Below are 19,674 nucleotides of genomic sequence, written 5' to 3'. Positions count from 1 at the left end.
TTTCTAGGGCCACTTCCTTAAGTACCCTAGGATGTAGATTATCAGGCCCTGGGGATTTATTGGCCTTCAATCCCATCAATTTCCCTAACACCATTTCCCTACAAATACTGATTTCATTCAGTTCCTCCCTCTCATTAGACCCTATGTTCTCCGACATCTCTGGGAGGTTATTTGTGTCCTCCTTTGTGAAGACAGAACCAAAGTATGTATTGGTCTGCCATTTCTTTGTTCCCCATTATAAATTGCCCTGATTCTGACTGCAACGGACCTACGCTTGACTTCACCAATCTTTTTCTCTTCACATATCTATAGAAACTTTTACAGTCAGTTTTTATGTTCCCTGAAAGCTTACTCTCATACTCTATTTCCCCCCTCTTAATTAATCCCTTTGTCCTCCTTTGCTGAATCCTAAACTGCTCCCAATCCTCAGGTTTGCTGCTTTTTCTGGCCAATTTATATGACCTCTCCTTGGATCTTAGGCTATCCCTAATTTCCCTTGTTAGCCACGGTTGAGTCACCTTTTTTGTTTTATTTTTATGCCAAACTGGGATGAACAAATTCTGTAGTTCATCCATGCGATCTTTAAATGTTTGCCATTGCCTATCCACTGTCAACCCTTTACGTAACGTTCCCCAATCCATCCTAGCCAACTCGCGCCTCATACCATCGTAGTTTCCTTTATTTAAATTCAGGACCCTAGTCTCTGAGTCAAATACTTCACTCTCCATCTTAATGAAGAATTCTATCATATTATGATCGCTCCGCCCCAAGAGGCCTCGCACAACAAGATTGCTAATTAATCCTTTCTCATTACATAATACCCAGTCTAAGATGGCCTGATCTCTAGTTGGTTCCTCGACATATTGGTCCAGGAAACCATCCTGAATACACTCTAGGAATTCCTCCTCCACAGTATTGTTACTAATTTGGTTAGTCCAATCTATATGTAGATTAAAGTCACCCATGATAACTGCTGTGCCCTTTTGCTTTTCTCCTTCCTGTCTTTTGCTTCTATCCTTGCTTCCCTTTCCTCTGTCTCCCTGCACAGGTTCCCAACCCCCTGCCATTTTAGTTTAAACCCTCCCCAACAGCACTAGCAAACACTCCCCCTAGGACATCGGTCCCGGTCCTGCCCAGGTGCAAACCGTCCAGTTTGTACTGGTCCCACCTCCCCCAGAACCAGTTCCAATGTCCCAGGAATTTGAATCCCTCCCCCTTGCACCATTCCTCTAGCCACGTATTCATCTGAAATATTCTTCTATTTCTACTCTAACTAGCACATGGCACTGGTAGCAATCCTGAGATTACTACCTTTGAGGTCCTATTTTTTAATTTACCTCCTAACTCACTATATTCAGCTTTTTGGACCTCATCCCGTTTTTTACCTATATGCACCACGACAACTGGCTGCTCACCCTCCCCCTCCAGAATGCCCTGCAGCCGCTCTGAGACATCCTTGACCCTTGCACCAAGGAGGCAACATACCATCCTGGAGTCTCATTTGCGGCCGCAGAGTCGCCTATCTATTCCCCTTACAATAGAATCCCCTATCACTATAGCTCTCCCGCTCTTTTTCCTCCCGTCCTGTGCAGCAGGACCACCCATGGTGCCAGGAAGTTGGCTGCTGCTGCCTTCCCCCGATATTGAATGGCGATCTGGAGGGAATGATTCATAATCACACATATAATCATCCTCCGACATTAGCAAACAAACACTGGGGCCGAGAAATTGGATGGCGCCGCTATCATCTTTCAGGCGCAAAAGGAGCGTATCAGCATCCAGTATGGCGGGCAGGGTGTGACCGTTCATTACGCGCTGCCCACCATAAAAAGAAAAAAGACTTGCATTTATATAGCGCCTTTCACGACCACCGGACGTCTCAAAGCGCTTTACAGCCAATGAAGTACTTTTGAAGTGTAGTCACTGTTGTAATGTGGGAAACGCGGCAGCCAATTTGCGCACAGCAAGCTCCCACAAACAGCAATGTGATGATAACCAGATAATCTGTTTTTGTTATGTTGCTTGAGGGATAAATATTGGCCCAGGACACCGGGGAGAACTCCCCTGCTCTTCTTCAAAATAGAGCCATGGGATCTTTTACGTCCACCTGAGAGAGAGAGACCATAGTGGTAACGCATGAGAAGGAGGCGCCCAGGGCTCCTGCCTGAAACAGGCATTAGTCCCTTTGCATATGCAGAGAGGGAGCTTAACGCAGTTTGAGGCCCTCTGCAAAATTAGGCTGCCCTGAACGCAGTTGGTACCAATCTGCAGGCCTGTGTCACTACGTGTGCTTTCATTCCTCCTCGGTGCATTACCTGACCATTAAATTCTTCTTAAATAGCGCACAAATATTCTTTGGCCCCAAATTGAAAGTGAATGATAAAAGCCAAGGCAGTGACGAGATTAAAGGAGGGTGGAAATTATGAAACATACAGAAGAAGAATGACCGGGTTACATACGGGATGACGTGGAAGTGACCGAGACCGAGAATTTGACCTCTCGCATTCCAAGGACGTTTTCAGCACGGCAGATGTAATCCCCGACGTCAGCCGGAGTCACGTGAAGGATGCGCAGCACAGGGCCCTGCACCTAGAGCATCAACAGGAAAAATCACAGCCTCCGTTACTCACACTCTCCCAGCCTGCTCTCAGCATTCACTAATATACTGACAACGACAACACACAGTCGCCACTCAGGAGGAGCAAGGGCTGACTTTTATCTTCAGGTATAAGTCGGCTCCAAGTGGTTTAGCTCTGCTTCAACCTGGTTCTAAAGTGCAGGCTCGAGAGGTTGAAAGGCCGACTCCTGCTCCTATGCAAAAAGCACTCAATTCTCTGCTCTAAGATAATTTAAATAATTATTCACAACTCCAGGTGCACACTCGAACGGGTCTCGGGATGACACCAGTGCTAAGAGAGGAAAGTTGCACATCGGTGACATTTAAAGAGAAGGGTAACAATTAAATGGGAATGTCAGAATGGGGGGGGGGGGGGGTGGGGGGAGAGTGGGTCTAAATTCAGAAAACTTCTGAAGAGCCTTAAAAGGGATCTCAGCTCATCAGTGACCTTTTCCAAGGCTGCAGTGCTGGAGGATCAGGAAGTGTCAGGTTAGAAACGAAGGGTTAGAGAACCCGAGGTACAGGCTTGATCAGCAGACAAGTGGCATCTTAGCAGCCCAGTGTCCAACCCCCTGCGACATGGCTGCTGAACTCGAGGTAGTGCTGCATGAGCTGCTCGCAAGGAGGGCTTCCCTCAGTGTCGGTCAAGGGCACCATCCCAGAGGTCAGTACTGCAGCCTGCCCACTCGGCTGAGCAGGCTGCCTACTGCCGCAGCACCTTCAAGTCCTCTGTTGCAGGGTTGACACAAGCATCCTCGCGGGAAAATGCCGCAACTTTGCATCCGCCTCTCTGCTGACCCAGCACCGGAGAAGCTGGGTGCCCCCCACATCAGTGCCAGGTAGATGGCATCTAGACAGTTGCCCCAAGCAGGCAAGTGTCTCCTGGTCACCCTGCCGCCTTCTCTCGTGTGGTAGTGATGGAAAGCACAGCCTGCAGTGATTGGGGGGCTTCTGATTAACCTTCCAGCATAGCAGTTAGTCAGACATTCACATCTCGGGCTGATGCCAGCCGGGGATCTGCTGGTACAGTCGCCTTTTGGAGGAGAAGCCCCCTCCAAAACAACACCTGCCGAAGGAGAAAGAATATCCACTTGCTGCCAACATGTGGGGGTGGGGGCTGATCCTAGAACTCGCATCAACTTTGATGCTTTCTTGGAAACGTTCTCTCCTTCCACCGCAGTGATGAGCTGAACTTTAGGTCACACACTTGTTATGTCTGGATAAAATTATTCCCCATAAAAGCAAAATTGAGGGTTGTTCCACCACCTTCACCTACCTGGTGATTGGCTGTTAGGGAGCCGGCTGCTCTGTACCACGTGACCCTGGGCTGTGGTTGACCTGTGACCTGGCAGTTTAACTCCAGCATTTCTCCCTCAGTGACTGAGGTGGGGGCGGGGTGAACCCTCACTGTAGGGGCTGTCCGTTGTGCTGTGGGGAGGGTGGAGAGCAGAATAAGACAAATAGATCAAAAGTGGACAATACTGAGGCTGTTATTTGTAGAGTCGCAGATGTGTTTCTTGGCCCCAACATGGCGATCTTTCTCTCCCATGCTTCCCATGCCTCGCCTCCAATCACCGCAACTCCTCCTCCTCCTGGGTGAACAGCCAGTTGTCGTGGTGCATATAGGTACCAACGATATAGGTAAAAACCGGGATGGGGTCCTGAAAGCTGAATATAGGGAGTTAGGAGGTAAATTAAAAAATAGGACCTCAAAGATTGCTACCAGTGCCACGTGCTAGTCAGAGTAGAAATAGAAAGATATTTCAGATGAATACGTGGCTAGAGGAATGGTGCAAGGGGGAGGGATTCAAATTTCTGGGACATTGGAACCGGTTCTGGGGTAGGTGGGACCAGTACAAAACGGACGGTTTGCACCTGGGCCGGGCCGGGCTGGGACCGATGCTAGTGCTCTGGGGGAGGGTTTAAACTAAAATGGCAGGGGGTTGGGAACCTGAGCGGAGAGACAGAGGAAAGGGAAACAAGGATAAATGCAAAAGACAGGAAGGAGAAAAACAAAAGTGGCAGGCAGAGAAATCAAGGGTTTAAATCATACATGGCCACAGTGATGCGCCATCAATTACTCAAAAGACTGAAGTTGAGCGAGTAACAATCAGGCTTTTATTAACTAAAGAATGAAGGTCTTGTCTCGAGTGGTCGACCCGTCCAGAATACTAAGGGACTGGGAGGTAGTCACTTATATACCTGGAATAGTGGGAGGAGTCAGCCGAGGCATGTCCAGACCTGTACCTAGTGGAATACACATACAGACACAGACAGGTATGACAGTGGTTTACCACACACAGTAAATAATAATTCTAAGAGAGTTAAAAAAACAAGCCTGAAGGCTTTGGCCTAGAAATTGAGTGGGCTTTGCGCCCATTTTGCGGCGCTAGAGGTCATTGCGCTGGACTTACAGCCGGTTCAGAAATTCCCTGGGGCCCTACCATCGGCGGTAGACCGGTTGTGCTGCGCCGGCACCGATGACGTCATCGGTGTGCGCAGCGTCCCGGTTGCCGTGGTGACGGGCCCCAGCGCCAAAATTGAGTTGCGGCCGCCTCGCCCGTGGCAGCCGCAACTAAGACTCTGGCAACCGAGTCTTACAGGAGTTTGCGCCGGCGCATTAAGGTCGCGCGGCGGCCGGCCGCCTGCCCGCACCTCCCTCCCCAGACTCCTCCACCCCCCCCCGCGGAACAGATGCTTCTGGGCTGCGAGCCCGGCACTTCCCCGAGGTGCCGGGCTCATTTTTGTGAAGATTTTACCGGCCAGCGGGCGGGTGCAGGCAGCTCCTCCTTAACTGAAGGAGGAGGCCTGCACTTCCCGAGCCTGCCGCACCGCATCGGGCGCCGCAGCGCCGGAATAGCGCTGCAATGCGGCAGGTAGTGCCCATTTTCAGGCGCAAACACCCTTCAGTAGCGCCGGCAGCCGTTTGGGCGCGGCGCTACTGAATTTTTGGCGCGCGCAGGGGGACTTAGCGCCGGCGCTAACTTTCCGGCGCTAAAGCCCTGGCGCGGCGCCAACTGAATTTCTAGGCCTTTATGTCTTAAATGCGAGGAGCATTCGTAATAAGGTGGATGAATTAGCTGCGCAAATAGAGGTAAACGAATATGATATGATTGGGATTACGGAAACATGGCTCCAGGGTGGCTAAGGCTGGGAACTCAATATCCCGGGGTATTCAATATTCAGGAAAGATAGGCAAAAAGGAAAAGGAGGTGGGGTAGCATTGCTGGTTAAAGAGGGGATTAACACAATTGAAAGGAAGGATATTAGCTCTGATGATGTAGAATCTGTATGGGTAGAACTGAAAAATACCAAGGGGCAGAAAACGTTAGTGGGAGTGGTATATAGACCTCCAAACAGTAATGCGGAGGTTGGGGATGGCATTAAATGGGAAATTAGAGAAGCGTGCAATAAGGGCACAGCAGTTATCATGGGTGATTTTAATCTACATATAGATTGGGCTAACCAAATTAGTAACAATACTGTGGAGGAGGAATTCCTGGAGTGTATGCGGGATGGTTTCCTGGACCAATATGTCGAGGAACCTACTAGAGATCAGGTCATCTTAGACTGGGTATTATGTAATGAGAAAGGATTAATTAGCAATCTTGTTGTGCGAGGTCCCTTGGGTCACAGCGATCATAATATGATAGAATTCTTCATTAAGATGGAGAGTGAAATAGTTGACTCAGAGACTAGGGTCCTGAATTTAAATAAAGGGGACTACGATGGCATGAGGTGCGAGTTGGGTAGGATTGATTGGGGAATGACACTCAAAGGGTTGGCGGTAGATGGGCAATGGCAAACATTCAAAGATTGCATGGATGAACTACAGAATTTGTTCATCCCAATTTGGCATAAAAATAAAACAAAAAAGGTGACTCAACCGTGGCTAACAAGGGAAATTAGGGATAGCATAAGATCCAAGGAGAGGACATATAAATTGACCAGGAAAAAGCAGTAAACCTGAGGATTGGGAGCAGTTTAGGATTCAACAAAGGAGGACAAAGGGATTAATTCAGAAGGGGAAAATAGAATATGAGAGTAAGCTTGCAGGGGACAGAAAAACTGACTGTAAAAGCTTTTATAGATATGTGAAGAGAAAAAGATTGGTGAAGTCAAGCGTAGGTCCCTTGCAGTCAGAATCAGGGGAATTTATAATGGGGAACAAAGAAATGGCAGACCAATTAAATACATACTTTGGTTCTGTCTTCACAAAGGAGGACACAAATAACCTCCCAAAGATGTTAGGGAACATAGGGTCTAATGACAGGGAGGAACTGATAGAAATCAGTATTTGTAGGAAAATGGTGTTAGGGAAATTGATGGGATTGAGGGCCGACAAATCCCCAGGGCCTGATAATCTACATCCTAGGGTACTTAAGGAAGTGGCCCTAGAAATAGTAGATGCATTGCGGGTCATCTTCCAAAATTCGATAGACTCTGGAACAGTACCCATGGATTGGCGGGTAGCTAATGTTACCCCACTGTTCAAAAAGGGTGGTAAAGAGAAAACGGGGAATTACAGACCGGTAAGCCTGACATCGGTAGTGGGGAAAATGCTAGAGTCCATTATAAGGGATGTACTGTAATAGCAGAGCACTTGGAAAAAAGTGACCGGATCGGACAAAGTCAACATGGATTTACAAAAGGTAAATCGTGCTTGACTAATCTACTGGAATTTTTTGAGGATGTAACTGGTAAAATAGATAAGGGAGAACCAGTGGATGTGGTGTATTTGGATTTTCAAAAGGCTTTCGATAAGGTCCCGCATAAGAGATTAGCGTGTAAAATTAAGGCACATGGGATTGGGGGCAAGGTATTGACTTGGATAGAGAACTGGTTGGCAGACAGAAAGCAAAGAGTTGGAATAAACGGCTCTTTTTCCGAGTGGCAGGCAGTGACTAGTGGAGTACCGCAGGGATCGGTCCTTGGACCCCAGCTATTCACAATATATATTAATGATCTGCATGAGGGAACTAGATGTAATATCTCCAAGTTTGCAGATGACACAAAGCTGGGTGGGTGTGTGTGTTGTGAGGAGGATACCGATAAACTCCAGTATGATCTGGATAGGTTGGGTGATTGGGCAGAAGCATGGCAGATGCAATATAACGTGGATAAATGCGAGGCTATCCACTCTGGTGTCAAAAACAAGGCGGCAGATTATTATCTGAATGGCAATAGATTGGGAGAAAGGGAAGTGCAACGAGACCCGGGCGTCCTTGTGCACCAGTCGCTGAAAGTAAGCATGCAGGTGCAGCAGGCGGTTAAGAAGGCAAATGGTATGTTGGCCTTCGTAGCGAGAGGGTTTGAGTACAGGAACAAGGATGTCTTGCTGCAGTTGTACAGGGCCTTGGTGAGACCACATCTGGAGTATTGTGTGCAGTTTTGGTCGCCTTAACTGAGGAAGGATGTTCTTGCCATGGAAGGAGTGCAGCGAAGATTCACCAGGCTGATACTTGGGATGGCAGGAATGACATATGAGGAGAGATTGGGTCGATTGGGCTTATACTCGCTGGAGTTTAGAAGAATGAGAGGGGATCTCATTGAAACTTATAAAATTCTAACAGGACTAGACAGACTAGATGCTGGAAGGATGTTCCCGATGGTCGGGGAGTCCAGAACCAGGGGTCACAGTCTAAGGATAAAGGGTAAGCCATTTAGGACAGGGATGAGGAGGAATTTCTTCACCCAGAGAGTGGTGAACCTGTGGAATTCTCTACCACAGAAGGCAGTGGAGGCCAATTCATTAAATATATTCAAGAAGGAGTTGGATATATTTCTTAAGACTAAGGGGATCAAGGGATATGGAGAGAAGGCAGGGACAGGGTACTGAATTTGGACGATCAGCCATGATCTCATTGAATGGCGGAGCAGGCTCGAGGGGCCGAATGGCCTACTCCTGCTCCTATCTTATATGTAAACATTTGCCCCCCATTAATATTAGTTTAACAATATTGGCTCTATCCTCCTCCAATACCCTCATGTTATAAAACTCTCTCGGTTATAAGGCTCCTAGATTTTGTTTCCCAATGTTGGAGACCTCATAAGTTACAAACCACTTTTCAAACAACACAAGAAATCCTTGGCTTTCACTGTAGTCAAGACCGGGCGGAACAATAAAGCAAATAGCCATAAAAAGAGTAAAAGATGGTGCAAATCAAATACTAAAAGGACGAGGGGTTACATACGGGATGACGTGGAAGTGACCGAGACGGAGAATTTGACCTCCTGCATTCCAAGGACGTTTTCAGCGCGGCAGATGTAATCCCCGACGTCAGCAGGAGTCATGTGAAGGATGCGCAGCACAGGGCCCTGCACCTAAAGCATCAACAGGAAAATCACAGCCTCCGTTAATCACACTCTCCCAGCCTGCTCTCAGCATTCACTAATATACTGACAACGACAACACATGAGCAGGAAAGTCTGATACTTGCTTATGCTCTTCTCTGACTGAGGAACGAAAATCAAGACAGTAAAAGGAAAACCCAGCCCGGGTTCTCGTTCCTCACTGCCATCCAGTGACCGGTGAGGGAAGATGGCCAGGCCTGAGTGTTGGATAAGGTTCGATTCCCCCGCCCCCCGTTTGCGCAGTAGGTGATTGTGGGGTGGTACTTAGCCATAAAGAGCAGGAAGACCCCAGTTGAGTCCCTGATCGGTGTTAAGTGAGCCAGTCTCAGCCAGGTGAACTCACAGTAATGTCCTACTGACCAGGGACCTGTTCTGGTGGAAACTATCTTTCCAGATTTTTCAATAAGCAGCCTCTCGACCTCGTTCCCTCTCCCAGTTCGTTCTGTTGTAACTATTTGCCATGGAGACTTCATACAAGGTTAGAAATTTGATGAAAAAATAAAGACAAACTGAAAGCAAATGGCCATCCAGACCGGTAGACCGAGTGTGACCCGCGTGAGAATTGATGCCCAGTGTGTCGGCCGATCGGCTCTCACACAGGCTGTAGAATCTGCTCCTTTTCTACAAGCTTACCTCAGTCATTTGAAATTAGACTGAGTGACTATGACAAGGAATGAAAAATAGAGCAGAGATAAGAGGCTGAATGGGGACCTGCTCAGAGAGAGAGAGCGACTGACAGGCAGGTCAGGTCAGGAGGCAGCTGTGAATGGGGAGGATGAGCTCCAGTCAAACAATGACTTCGATCAGCGCAGGTGACACTCTGGCGGAAATTTTAACCGAAGCCGCCCGCTGGGAAGCTGACGGGATGGGATGCGACGCTGGTTTTACACAACGCCTGATTCTATTCTCAACACAGACTAATATTGGGCGGGGTGTAAAAGCAGCGTTCCACCCGATCCCCTGGGTTCCCTTCGCGGCTGCTTAGGTTACAACATCCCTCTGTCTCAAAGCGACATGGATTAGAGGTGCAACATGACATCCACTGATACCGGGGCCAGCAGTATTATCACCGTGCCAACGTTTGGGGCTTTCTTGGAAACAATTCTCTCCTTCCACCGCAGTGATGAGCTGAACTTTAGATCACACACTTGTTATGTCCGTATAAAATTATTCCCCATTAAAAGGAAAATCGAGGGTTGTTCCACCGCCTTCACCTACCTGGTGATTGGCTGTTAGGGAGCCGGCTGTCCTGTACCATGTGATCCTGGGTTCCGGCTGACCTGTGACCTGGCAGTGTAACTCCAGCATTTCTCCCTCGGTGACTGAGGTGGGGGAGGGGTGAACCCTCACTGTAGGGGCGGTCCGTTGTGCTGTGGGGAGGGTGGAGAGCAGAATGAGACAAATAGATCAAAAGTGGACAATACTGAGGCTGTTAGTTGTTGAGTCGCAGATATGTTTCTTGCGTTTATATTTACCACAATAGTTTGTGTAAATGTTTAATTATTTCAGTCGTCTTTGCATCTGTGACTTTCTGGGGCGATGCACTGGGCAGAGCTCTTTGTGCGAAGAAATTTCACGTTTAACTGGCTGGTATCACTCTGGCCTCTGAGCCAGGCCTGTGACTAGGAACCCAACCACTGAGCTGACCACATTGTCTATGTTGACAGTTCAGTGCCGTGCTGAGGGAGCGCGGCACTGGATAACGGTGTCTTGTTGGTTACCTTCCAATCCACTGGCACCATCCAAAGTTTTTTCTAATTATACTCCTCTTTGCCTTTTTGATTTTGTTTTGTTCTTTTGTTGCTTTCTGTAACGTTCTCAACCATCATTCTGGAGACTATCAGGCTGATCTTCGCTTGTGGTGCGGATCGAGGGTGGGGCAGTGTGTGGGGCACCCCGTGTTCATGCAATGACATCAGGGGGAGATCCGAACTATTTTCGTGATTAGACTTTGTTGAACTACTGGGGGGAGCTGCCCGCACTAATCGCGCTGCTTGCTGCCGGAGGGTGAGTAATCTGGTGGGCCTGCAGCTCTTAAAGACCTTCCTTACAGTCTGCACTTGCCTTTTGGCCCCTTGTGCAGTTACGGTTTACATCAAAGAGTGCTCAGGACGAGTACTTCCTGCTGCACTTAGTATCATACACATCACTACAGGGTTCCCTCTCATTCACCTCCTTTCAAGACTGAGGACTCTTTCTACCTATCCTCATCAGCAGTGGGTTTGACTCTCTCATGATGAGTCAGCTTTGGTACATTTTGTCCCAGGTCTCACTTATTCTCCTTGTACAGCATCCGTTCCAGAAGAGCCATTCGCTTTGAGCCCATCAACCTGTCAAAGATGTCCAGCCAAATGATACCAAAGCCATTAGTCCTGAAACCTTCTCTGAGCAGTGGCATGTTAGTAGATCTTCTCTTGTGAATTCTTGCAGGAAGTAATAATTTAGTAGGTCAACTACTTCTGGTTCATCCTCACTTTCAGCCCCAGCTACACCCTAAAAGAGATCTCAATTCTTCTTTTTTAATGCTCTTGCTGTTAGGATGCTGGAAGATTTTTATTTACTGTGATGCTCAGCTCCACAGCTAGAACTGGGTTTTAGAGAGGGTCTCAGAGGTGGAGAGATGGAGGGGTTTAAGGAGGGGATTCCAGGTGGTGAGGACTGGATGGCTGAAATCACAACCACCAATAATGGGGCAAAGGAAGGGGGATGCACAACAGAGCCAGAGGAACAGCGAGTTCATGGGGAGGTCACAGAGCTTGGGAGGGGAAAGGCCATAAAGGGATTTAAATAAGGGTATTTTACAGCCACAGTCCCCTGCGGGAGGTTTGTACTCTCCTGTTCTTGTTAAATATACCAGCATTCTGTTTGCTTCTTCATATAGAACTGCCACCTTGTCGAGTGTTTGAAAGTGATGAATCAACCACCAGTTGCCATTCTGTATCTCGATCAATACGAACCTTCTTTGAATACTTGAAATGCAAATATTTTGACCAAGCTGCAGTTTTTGAACGTTTAGCAGTATTGATCGTCATTTGCCATTTGCATGCCCCATTGCTTGTCCTGTGAGGTCAGCTTAGCTCATTGGATATTCCAGCCTCTGGGACAGAGAGTCCTTTATAAACATTGTAAAGAGTGACGGGGAGGAGAGACTCGGCCCACCACCTCCACAGAACTCGGCGAGACACCGTCTCTCAGACAGAGCTTTTTCCATTTATTGGCACCTTCTGTTTCCTACTGCCAAGTCGGTTTTTAATCTAACTGGCTACCTGCCATTGGCTCCATGAGCTGTGACCATCCTTGAAAGTCCCACATGTGGAATCATATCAAATGGCTTCTGGAATGCCAAGTAAGCAATATCCCTTGGATAGCGTCATGCTCCACTTCAGTTACTGCCTCAATAAATCAGGGCAGATTCGAGTGGTAGAACCAGTCGATGCTTTTCCTCGCGGTGATTATGCTTATGGACTCTGTTCCTTAGGGTACGAAATGTAAAATATATAAAGCTCTTAAAAATGTTCTCTCCTATTAATATTAGTTTTACTGATCTACAAGTCTGGCTCTTTCTTTCTATGATACTCATGTTATAAGGCTCCTTGATCTTGTTTCCCAATGTTGGAGGCCATTTAAGTTACACTTTTCAAACAACACAAGAAATCCTTGGCTCCCAATTGTAGTCAAGACCAGGCGGAACAATAAAGCAAATAGCCATAAAAAGAGTAAACGATGGTGCAAATCAAATACTAAAAGAACGAGGGGTTACATACGGGATGACGTGGAAGTGACCGAGACGGAGAATTTGACCTCCTGCATTCCAAGGATGTTTTCAGCGCGGCAGATGTAATCCCCGACGTCAGCGGGAGTCACGCGAAGGATGCGCAGCACAGGGCCCTGCACCTAGAGCATCAACAGGAAAATCACAGACTTTGTTACATAGAAGATAGGAGCAGGAGCAGGCCATTCGGCCCCTCGAGCCTGCTCCACCATTCAATGAGTTCATGGCTGATCATCCAAATTCAGTACCCTGTCCCTGCCTTCTCCCCATATCCCTTGATCCCTTTAGCCTTAAGAAATATATCCAACTCTTTCTTGAATATATTTAATGAATTGGCCTCCACTGCCTTCTGTGGTAGAGAATTCCACAGGTTCCGGGTGAAGAAATTCCTCCTCATCTCTGTCCTAAATGGCTTACCCCTTATCTGTAGACTGTGACCCCTGGTTCTGGACTCCCCTGCCATCGGGAACATCCTTCCTGCATCTAGTCTGTCTAGTCCTGTTAGAATTTTATAAGTTTCAATGAGATCACCTCTCATTCTTCTAAACTCCAGCGAGTATAAGCCCAATCGACCCAATCTCTCCTCATACGTCATTTCTGCCATCCCAGGTATCAGTCTGGTGAATCTTCGCTGCACTCCCTCCATGGCAAGGACATCCTTCCTCAGATAAGGCGACCAAAACTGTAAAGTCTGTGGGTTGTGCAGTTAATTACGACACAGACTTCAGGAGTAACATACAACAGGACTTTACTATTCGAAGGTCAGGGCGAATCTGCCCTATAAATCATGCCACAGCACTTATATACCGGTGTGGTCACCGTCGGTATTACCGTATACAGAAGCCAAACAAGTAGTGCCACACCTAAAATAGTTCTCTTAAAGGTAGACGGTTACATACACTACAATCCTCCCTTTTTAGCTTACAACATACTATTTCTCATTAACATACATATATTCAACTTCAGGTAAACAATTTACAGATATAGTCTCTGTGGGAAACAGTTCACAGGTTCAGTCTCTGTGGGAACAGTGTATAGATTCAGTCTCTAGTCTTGACTCGGTCCGAACAACATCGCTGTGGTGTAGCCGGTTCACATTGCTAGCGTGACTCCTCCACTAGTCTTCCCCTTGACGTAACAGCTTGAACTTTCGTCCTGCTGAACCAGCAATGCTGACTTTTACAAACAGCTGTATTGCCTTGGTAATTTTCCTTACTTTCCAACTGATTTATCTCCCTTTGTAGGGCCCACGTGCATGATCTGGTAGGAGTGATAATGATTTTGATGGTTATCATCTTCTGCTTCTTCTTTTTCTTTTCTGCTTCTTGGAGACTCTCGGGGCTCCCTTATCAGCTGCCAGCTGTAGCGCCACCATCTCTCTATGTTCCTTAGACTTTAAGTGCTTCATCCTGATTTCTGCACTTTGGGAGTTTTCATCACAAGCTGGGCAGACCAGATCCTCATAATATTCAGTGTCACTCAACAGGTCATGGTAATATTCGGTGTCGTCCTGAGCTAGTCTAGCGAGAGGGCCTGCTACTTCTTCCGTACCCAACTGGACGTTAGCCGACTGTTGTTCCCTCCCTAGACATCTTTCCTGAAGAGACTTCTTCATGCGTTCATATTCATCCCGCTCTTCCTGGGTTTCCTGCAAATCCTTCACTAATGACCTCGTTTGTGATTTCAATACTTCCCCTTCCCTCGGGGATTGATTGATCAGGCTATTCAATCCTTCTACTGGAGCAGCTGTTTCAACATTCTGCTGTTCACATTGACGTGATTCAGCGTACTTTTGGCATCCCTGTAAAATCTGTGTTGCAACCTCAGCTATTTCCATAACTTTTGAGAGCTCCGAACTCCTTCCCTTTGAAGATTGAAGCTCGTGTTCAGATTGTTCCCATTGTAGAGTCTTGTCCTTCAGCATATGAAGGAGTTGGCTGACCGTTAGCTCTTCCACGGGAACACTGTGGGTCAGAGTCTTCTCCATTTCATCCACCTTTTCCTCCAATGCTTTCACCTTCTTTTCCTCTTGTACTTTGGCTTCCAGCGCTCGGAGAAGTTGCGCCTTGATGCTCTCTAGCTCATGTTCAGAGGCCATTCTTACAGTCTCTGTGTTTCTTACAGTTCCCTTTTCTTCCACTGAACGGATTCCCAGTTGAATCTGTTCTTCAAGTTGTTGAATATCGGTCATTGCCGCCCCATATTTGTCTTGGGTTTCCTTTAATATTTTTATGAGTTCTTGTACATCTTGTCTTTCAGGTTCTGCCATGTCTTTCACCTCTAATTTCGCATCTATGGATGGAACTTCTACCGATGAGTCTGTCTTGGCCTTGAGCTCATCAAGAATTTCCTGCAGCCTTTGGACTTCTTGCTCATGTTCAACCTTCAGTTGCTCATATGCTTCCACTGAAACTAGCTTTTCGGAGGTTGCCGAGTTAACCCCTTCCAGAATTGTAGCCTGGGCCTGTTCATACTGTTCTTTCAACTTCTCACACTCTGCTTGTAAGGAGTCGTAGAGAAGAACTGGAATAAAATCCTGGCTTCCTGAAGATTCCTCTTCATTTGTTTCTTCCTGCAAATATTCTAACTCCTGAACAGCATAAGGGAGATGTGATCGGTAATTGGTCACGATGGCTCTATGGTCACTCTCTGCTTGAGCTAGCTGCTTCTGTTGTCTTTCCAGATTCTCCCATTCGGTGTCATAGAACTTTTTCATTGTTTTCATCTCTTGTACAAGACGGTAACTCAATTGTTCTAATTGTTGTCGTAATTTGAAATAAGTTTGAGTCCGAGCTCGGTGTTCTTCCGTCATGGATATGTCCGTAACTTGAACAGGCTCAGAATTTTCTGTCGAACTAGGTTGTCGTTGTTCGGTGGAGTTCTGTTCTGAAACTTTGTTCTTCTCTGGAGCATAAGCCTTTATGCATGCCTTCGTTTTTCCAACCTTCGTCGGCAAGTCCATTTCAGCCTTGTCTTTCATATTTGGGTTGGTCTTATCGTCATCCGTTTCAGAATCTGAGCTGATTGTCTGCACCGAGTCCTCACTCGTTATGGCTTTTAGATAGTGCCATTCCATGTCTATTTTCTTGATCCACTCCCGTCCTAGAAGTGGTGGTCCTCCCTCATGTAGTACGTATAAGTTCATTCTTGGGTGTTCTTTACCCCTATCTCTCACTTTGACTCTTATTTTTCCCATGGGGTATACTTTATGCCTCATGTATGTCTGCAATACGAACTTGGTATCTCTTAAGGGTATATGTGAGAATAGCCGGTGGTAATCCCTTCGATTTATGACTGATAGAGCTGATCCAGTGTCCAACTCCATTTTCACTTGGATTCCAGCTATTTTTAGCATGACCCAGATAGTTTGTAGGTCAGCTTCCTTACTCACATTGTGAATTCTCAGACTACCCAGCTCCTGGCCGTTTGGGTCTGAGTCTGAATTCTGTTCGTCTGAACTCTTCTCAGCCACCTTGTGTACCTTGTTGTACTTTTCCTGTGATGGCTTCCTTTGGTTGTTGGTCCTTTGGTTGTTGGTCTTCTTCCCTGACCTAGCTATGTGACCCAGTTTGCCACATTTCCTACATTCCTGGTTCTTAAACCAGCATTGGTTCTGGTCGTGTGTTGTCTTCCCACAACGATAGCATTTTGTTGTTGTCGAGGTAATTTGATCCACACTTAGTGCTGCTGTCTTTAGCTGCATTTCCGCAGTTCCCTTCGCTGCGGCTTCGTGCGATGCTGCAATAAGGACAGCCCTGTCAAGTGTAAGGTCGTTCTCTTCGAGTAGTCGCTTTTGCGTTCCTTCCTTTGCCAACCCACACACGAACTTGTCTCGCAATGCCTCTGTCAGATTCCCTCCAAACTGGCAGTATTTCGCTAGTCTACGCAGTTCGACCAAGTATTCTGCATTGCTTTCGTCTTTCCGTTGCTTTCTCGCATAGAATTTGAATCGTTCCGCCAACATCAACGGTGTAGGGTTCAAGTGGTCCTTCAGGACAGCCACAATATCATCGAAAGTCTGATCCGCCGGTTTAGCTGGTGCTAGTAGATGCTTCAAGAGCCCGTATGTCTTTGCGCCCATCGAGTTCAGCAAGGTTATAGCTTTGTCATCTTCTTCTATTTTATTGGCCTCACAATAGATCTCAATGCGTTCCACGTACGTGGCCCAGTCTTCTACCTCAGAATTAAAACCGTTGATGTTACCACGCTTAGGCATCTTCCTCTCTTTGGGAACAACACAAGTATTTCTTTAAATTATTATTTCTTTTTTTTTCTAAGATGGCGGTTTTCCCGCGAAAATGGCGGTTTCCCGCTCTTATCTTCTCTCCCCGCCCACTTCAATGGCGGTTTCCCGCTTCTGTCTTCTTCCCCGCCTAATGGTGGCTTCCCGCGTTTCTTCCCTGGCGGGAGGGGTACACTTTCCCCATGGGCGACGGCCGCTGGCTTTCAGGTTCACAGCCTGCACGTCGGCTTCAAGGCTTTCCCTTTTTTATTTTATTTTATGGCAGGGCGACCGGCTCTGGGTGCCCCGTTGACGGCGAGCAGGTTCAGCCGCTGGGCTGGCTCTCGCACAGTTCCCCTTGCTTGGCTCTGTCTCTCTCCCGCTCGCTCGGCTCTACCGGCGCTGGGTACACCCCGTTGACGGAGGACAGTTTCAGCCGCTGGACTGGCTCTCGCACAGTTCCCCTTGCTCGGCTCTGCCTCTCTCCCGCTCGCTCGGCTCTACCGGCGCTGGTTACACCCCGTTGACGGAGGACAGTTCAGCCGCTGGACTGGCTCTCGCGCAGTCTCTCTTGGTCGGCTCTGCCTCTCCCGCTCGCTCGGACCCCAATCGCGCCTCCCAGCCCTCTCGCAGTCCGGTGCTTCTCTCCCCGGCTGCGGCTGAGTTTCTCTCTTCCCGCGCCTACGCTCCCGGTCGCAGCGCTTCGTGGCTTCGGTCACCGCCCGGCTTTTCCCGCCGGTCGCGGTCTCTCACGACGCCGTTGGACCCGACTTTTTGTCCGGCTCCTTTTCCCCCTCGACCGTGGTCGAGTGCCCAGCCCTTATCCTCCGGCTATTCTTTTCACTTTCCCTTACTCACAGTCACCGTGGCAGAAGGGACAGTCAGTGCCTGTTGCTGATGGAAGTTTTTGTCGCTAAAGTCTTCCTCCTTTCTATTGCTGCAGCCTTGAGTTTTCTCCCAGCCGAATGACGAGGGCGGTTGCCTCTTTTCGACGCTCTTTCGTTGCTTTGAAATTATTGTTGCCGCAGGGTACGATCGGACTCGTCGCCACTGTAAAGTCTGTGGGTTGTGCAGTTAATTACGACACAGACTTCAGGAGTAACATACAACAGGACTTTACTATTCGAAGGTCAGGGCGAATCTGCCCTATAAATCATGCCACAGCACTTATATACCGGTGTGGTCACCGTCGGTATTACCGTATACAGAAGCCAAACAAGTAGTGCCACACCTAAAATAGTTCTCTTAAAGGTGAACGGTTACATACAATAGTCTCTTAAAGGTAGACGGTTACATACACTACAAAAACTGCACACAATACTCAAGGTGTGGTCTCACCAAGGCCCTGTACAACTGCAGCAAGACATCCTTGTTCCTGTACTCGAATCCTCTTGCTACGAAGGCCAACATACCATTTGCCTTCTTAACCGCCTGCTGCACCTGCATGCTTACCTTCAGCGACTGGTGCACAAGGACACCCAGGTCTCGTTGCACTTCCCCTTCTCCCAATCTATTGCCGTTCAGATAATAATCCGCCTTCCTGTTTTTGCCACCAAAGTGAACAACCTCACATTTATCCACATTATACTGCATCTGCCATGCATCTGCCCAATCACCCAACCTGTCCAAATCATACTGGAGTTTCTCGGCATCCTCCTCACAGCACACACGCCCACCCAGCTTTGTGTCGTCTGCAAACTTGGAGATATTACATCTAGTTGCCTCGTCTAGATCATTAATATATATTGTGAATAGCTGGGCTCCTAGCACCGATCCCTGCGGTACCCCATTAGTCACTGCCTGCCACTCGGAAAAAGACCCGTTTATTCCAACTCTTTGCTTCCTGTCTGCCAACCAGTTCTCTATCAAAGTCAATACCTTGCCCCCAATCCCATGTGCCTTAACTTTACACGCTAATCTCTTATGCGGGACCTTATCGAAAGCCTTCTGAAAGTCCAAATACACCACATCCACTGGTTCTCCCTTATCTATTCTACCAGTTACATCCTCAAAAAATTCCAGTAGTCAAGCACGATTTACCTTATGTAAATCCATGTTGACTTTGTCCGATCCTGTCACTGTTTTCCAAGTGCTCTGCTATTACATCTTTTATAATGGACTCTAGCATTTTCCCCACTACCGATGTCAGGCTTACCGGTCTATAATACCCCGTTTTCTCTCTACCACCTTTTTGAACAGTGGGGTAACATTAGCTATCCTCCAATTCATGGGAACTGTTCCAGAGTCTATCGAATTTTGGAAGATGACCAGCAATACATCTACTATTTCTAGGGCCACTTCCTTAAGTACCATAGGATGTAGATTATCAGGCCCTGGGAATTTATCGGCCTTCAATCCCGTCAACTTCCCGAACACCATTTCCCTACAAATACTGATTTCATTCAGTTCCTCCCTCTCATTAGACCCTCTGTTCCCCGACATCTCTGGGAGGTTATTTGTGTCCTCCTTTGTGAAGACAGAACCAAAGTATGTATTTAATTGGTCTGCCATTTCTTTGTTCCCCATTATAAATTTCCCTGATTCTGACTGCAAGGGACCTATGCTTGACTTCACCAATCTTTTCCTCTTCACATTATCTATAGAAGCTTTTACAGTCAGTTGTTATGTTCCCTGCCAGCTTACTCTCATACTCTATTTTCCCCCTCTTAATTAATTCCTTTGTCCTCCTTTGCTGAATCCTAAACTGCT

The 19,674-nt window shown here is 47.5% G+C and overlaps 1 protein-coding gene across 12 annotated transcripts in view; it reads right to left on the bottom strand.

Moving 5' to 3' along the window:
- hspg2 (heparan sulfate proteoglycan 2) overlaps positions 1-19,674 on the bottom strand; it is a 647,132-nt gene that overhangs the window by 125,706 nt on the left and 501,752 nt on the right. For all 12 annotated transcript variants that reach the window (XM_085966756.1, XM_085966759.1, XM_085966758.1 and 9 more), the window contains 5 exons: positions 12,736-12,865; positions 10,190-10,341; positions 8,812-8,941; positions 3,894-4,045; positions 2,460-2,589 (listed from right to left, as the gene is read on the bottom strand). In XM_085966756.1, the coding sequence (XP_085822882.1) occupies positions 2,460-2,589; positions 3,894-4,045; positions 8,812-8,941; positions 10,190-10,341; positions 12,736-12,865 (694 nt within the window). The remainder of the gene's footprint in view (positions 1-2,459; positions 2,590-3,893; positions 4,046-8,811; positions 8,942-10,189; positions 10,342-12,735; positions 12,866-19,674) is intronic.

Source organism: Somniosus microcephalus, chromosome 25, assembly GCF_052327205.1.
Source record: "Somniosus microcephalus isolate GS21.2 chromosome 25, FLI_Smic_1.0, whole genome shotgun sequence".
In the NCBI taxonomy this organism is placed as follows: domain Eukaryota; kingdom Metazoa; phylum Chordata; class Chondrichthyes; order Squaliformes; family Somniosidae; genus Somniosus; species Somniosus microcephalus.
This window is presented reverse-complemented; position numbering and strand designations above follow the sequence as displayed.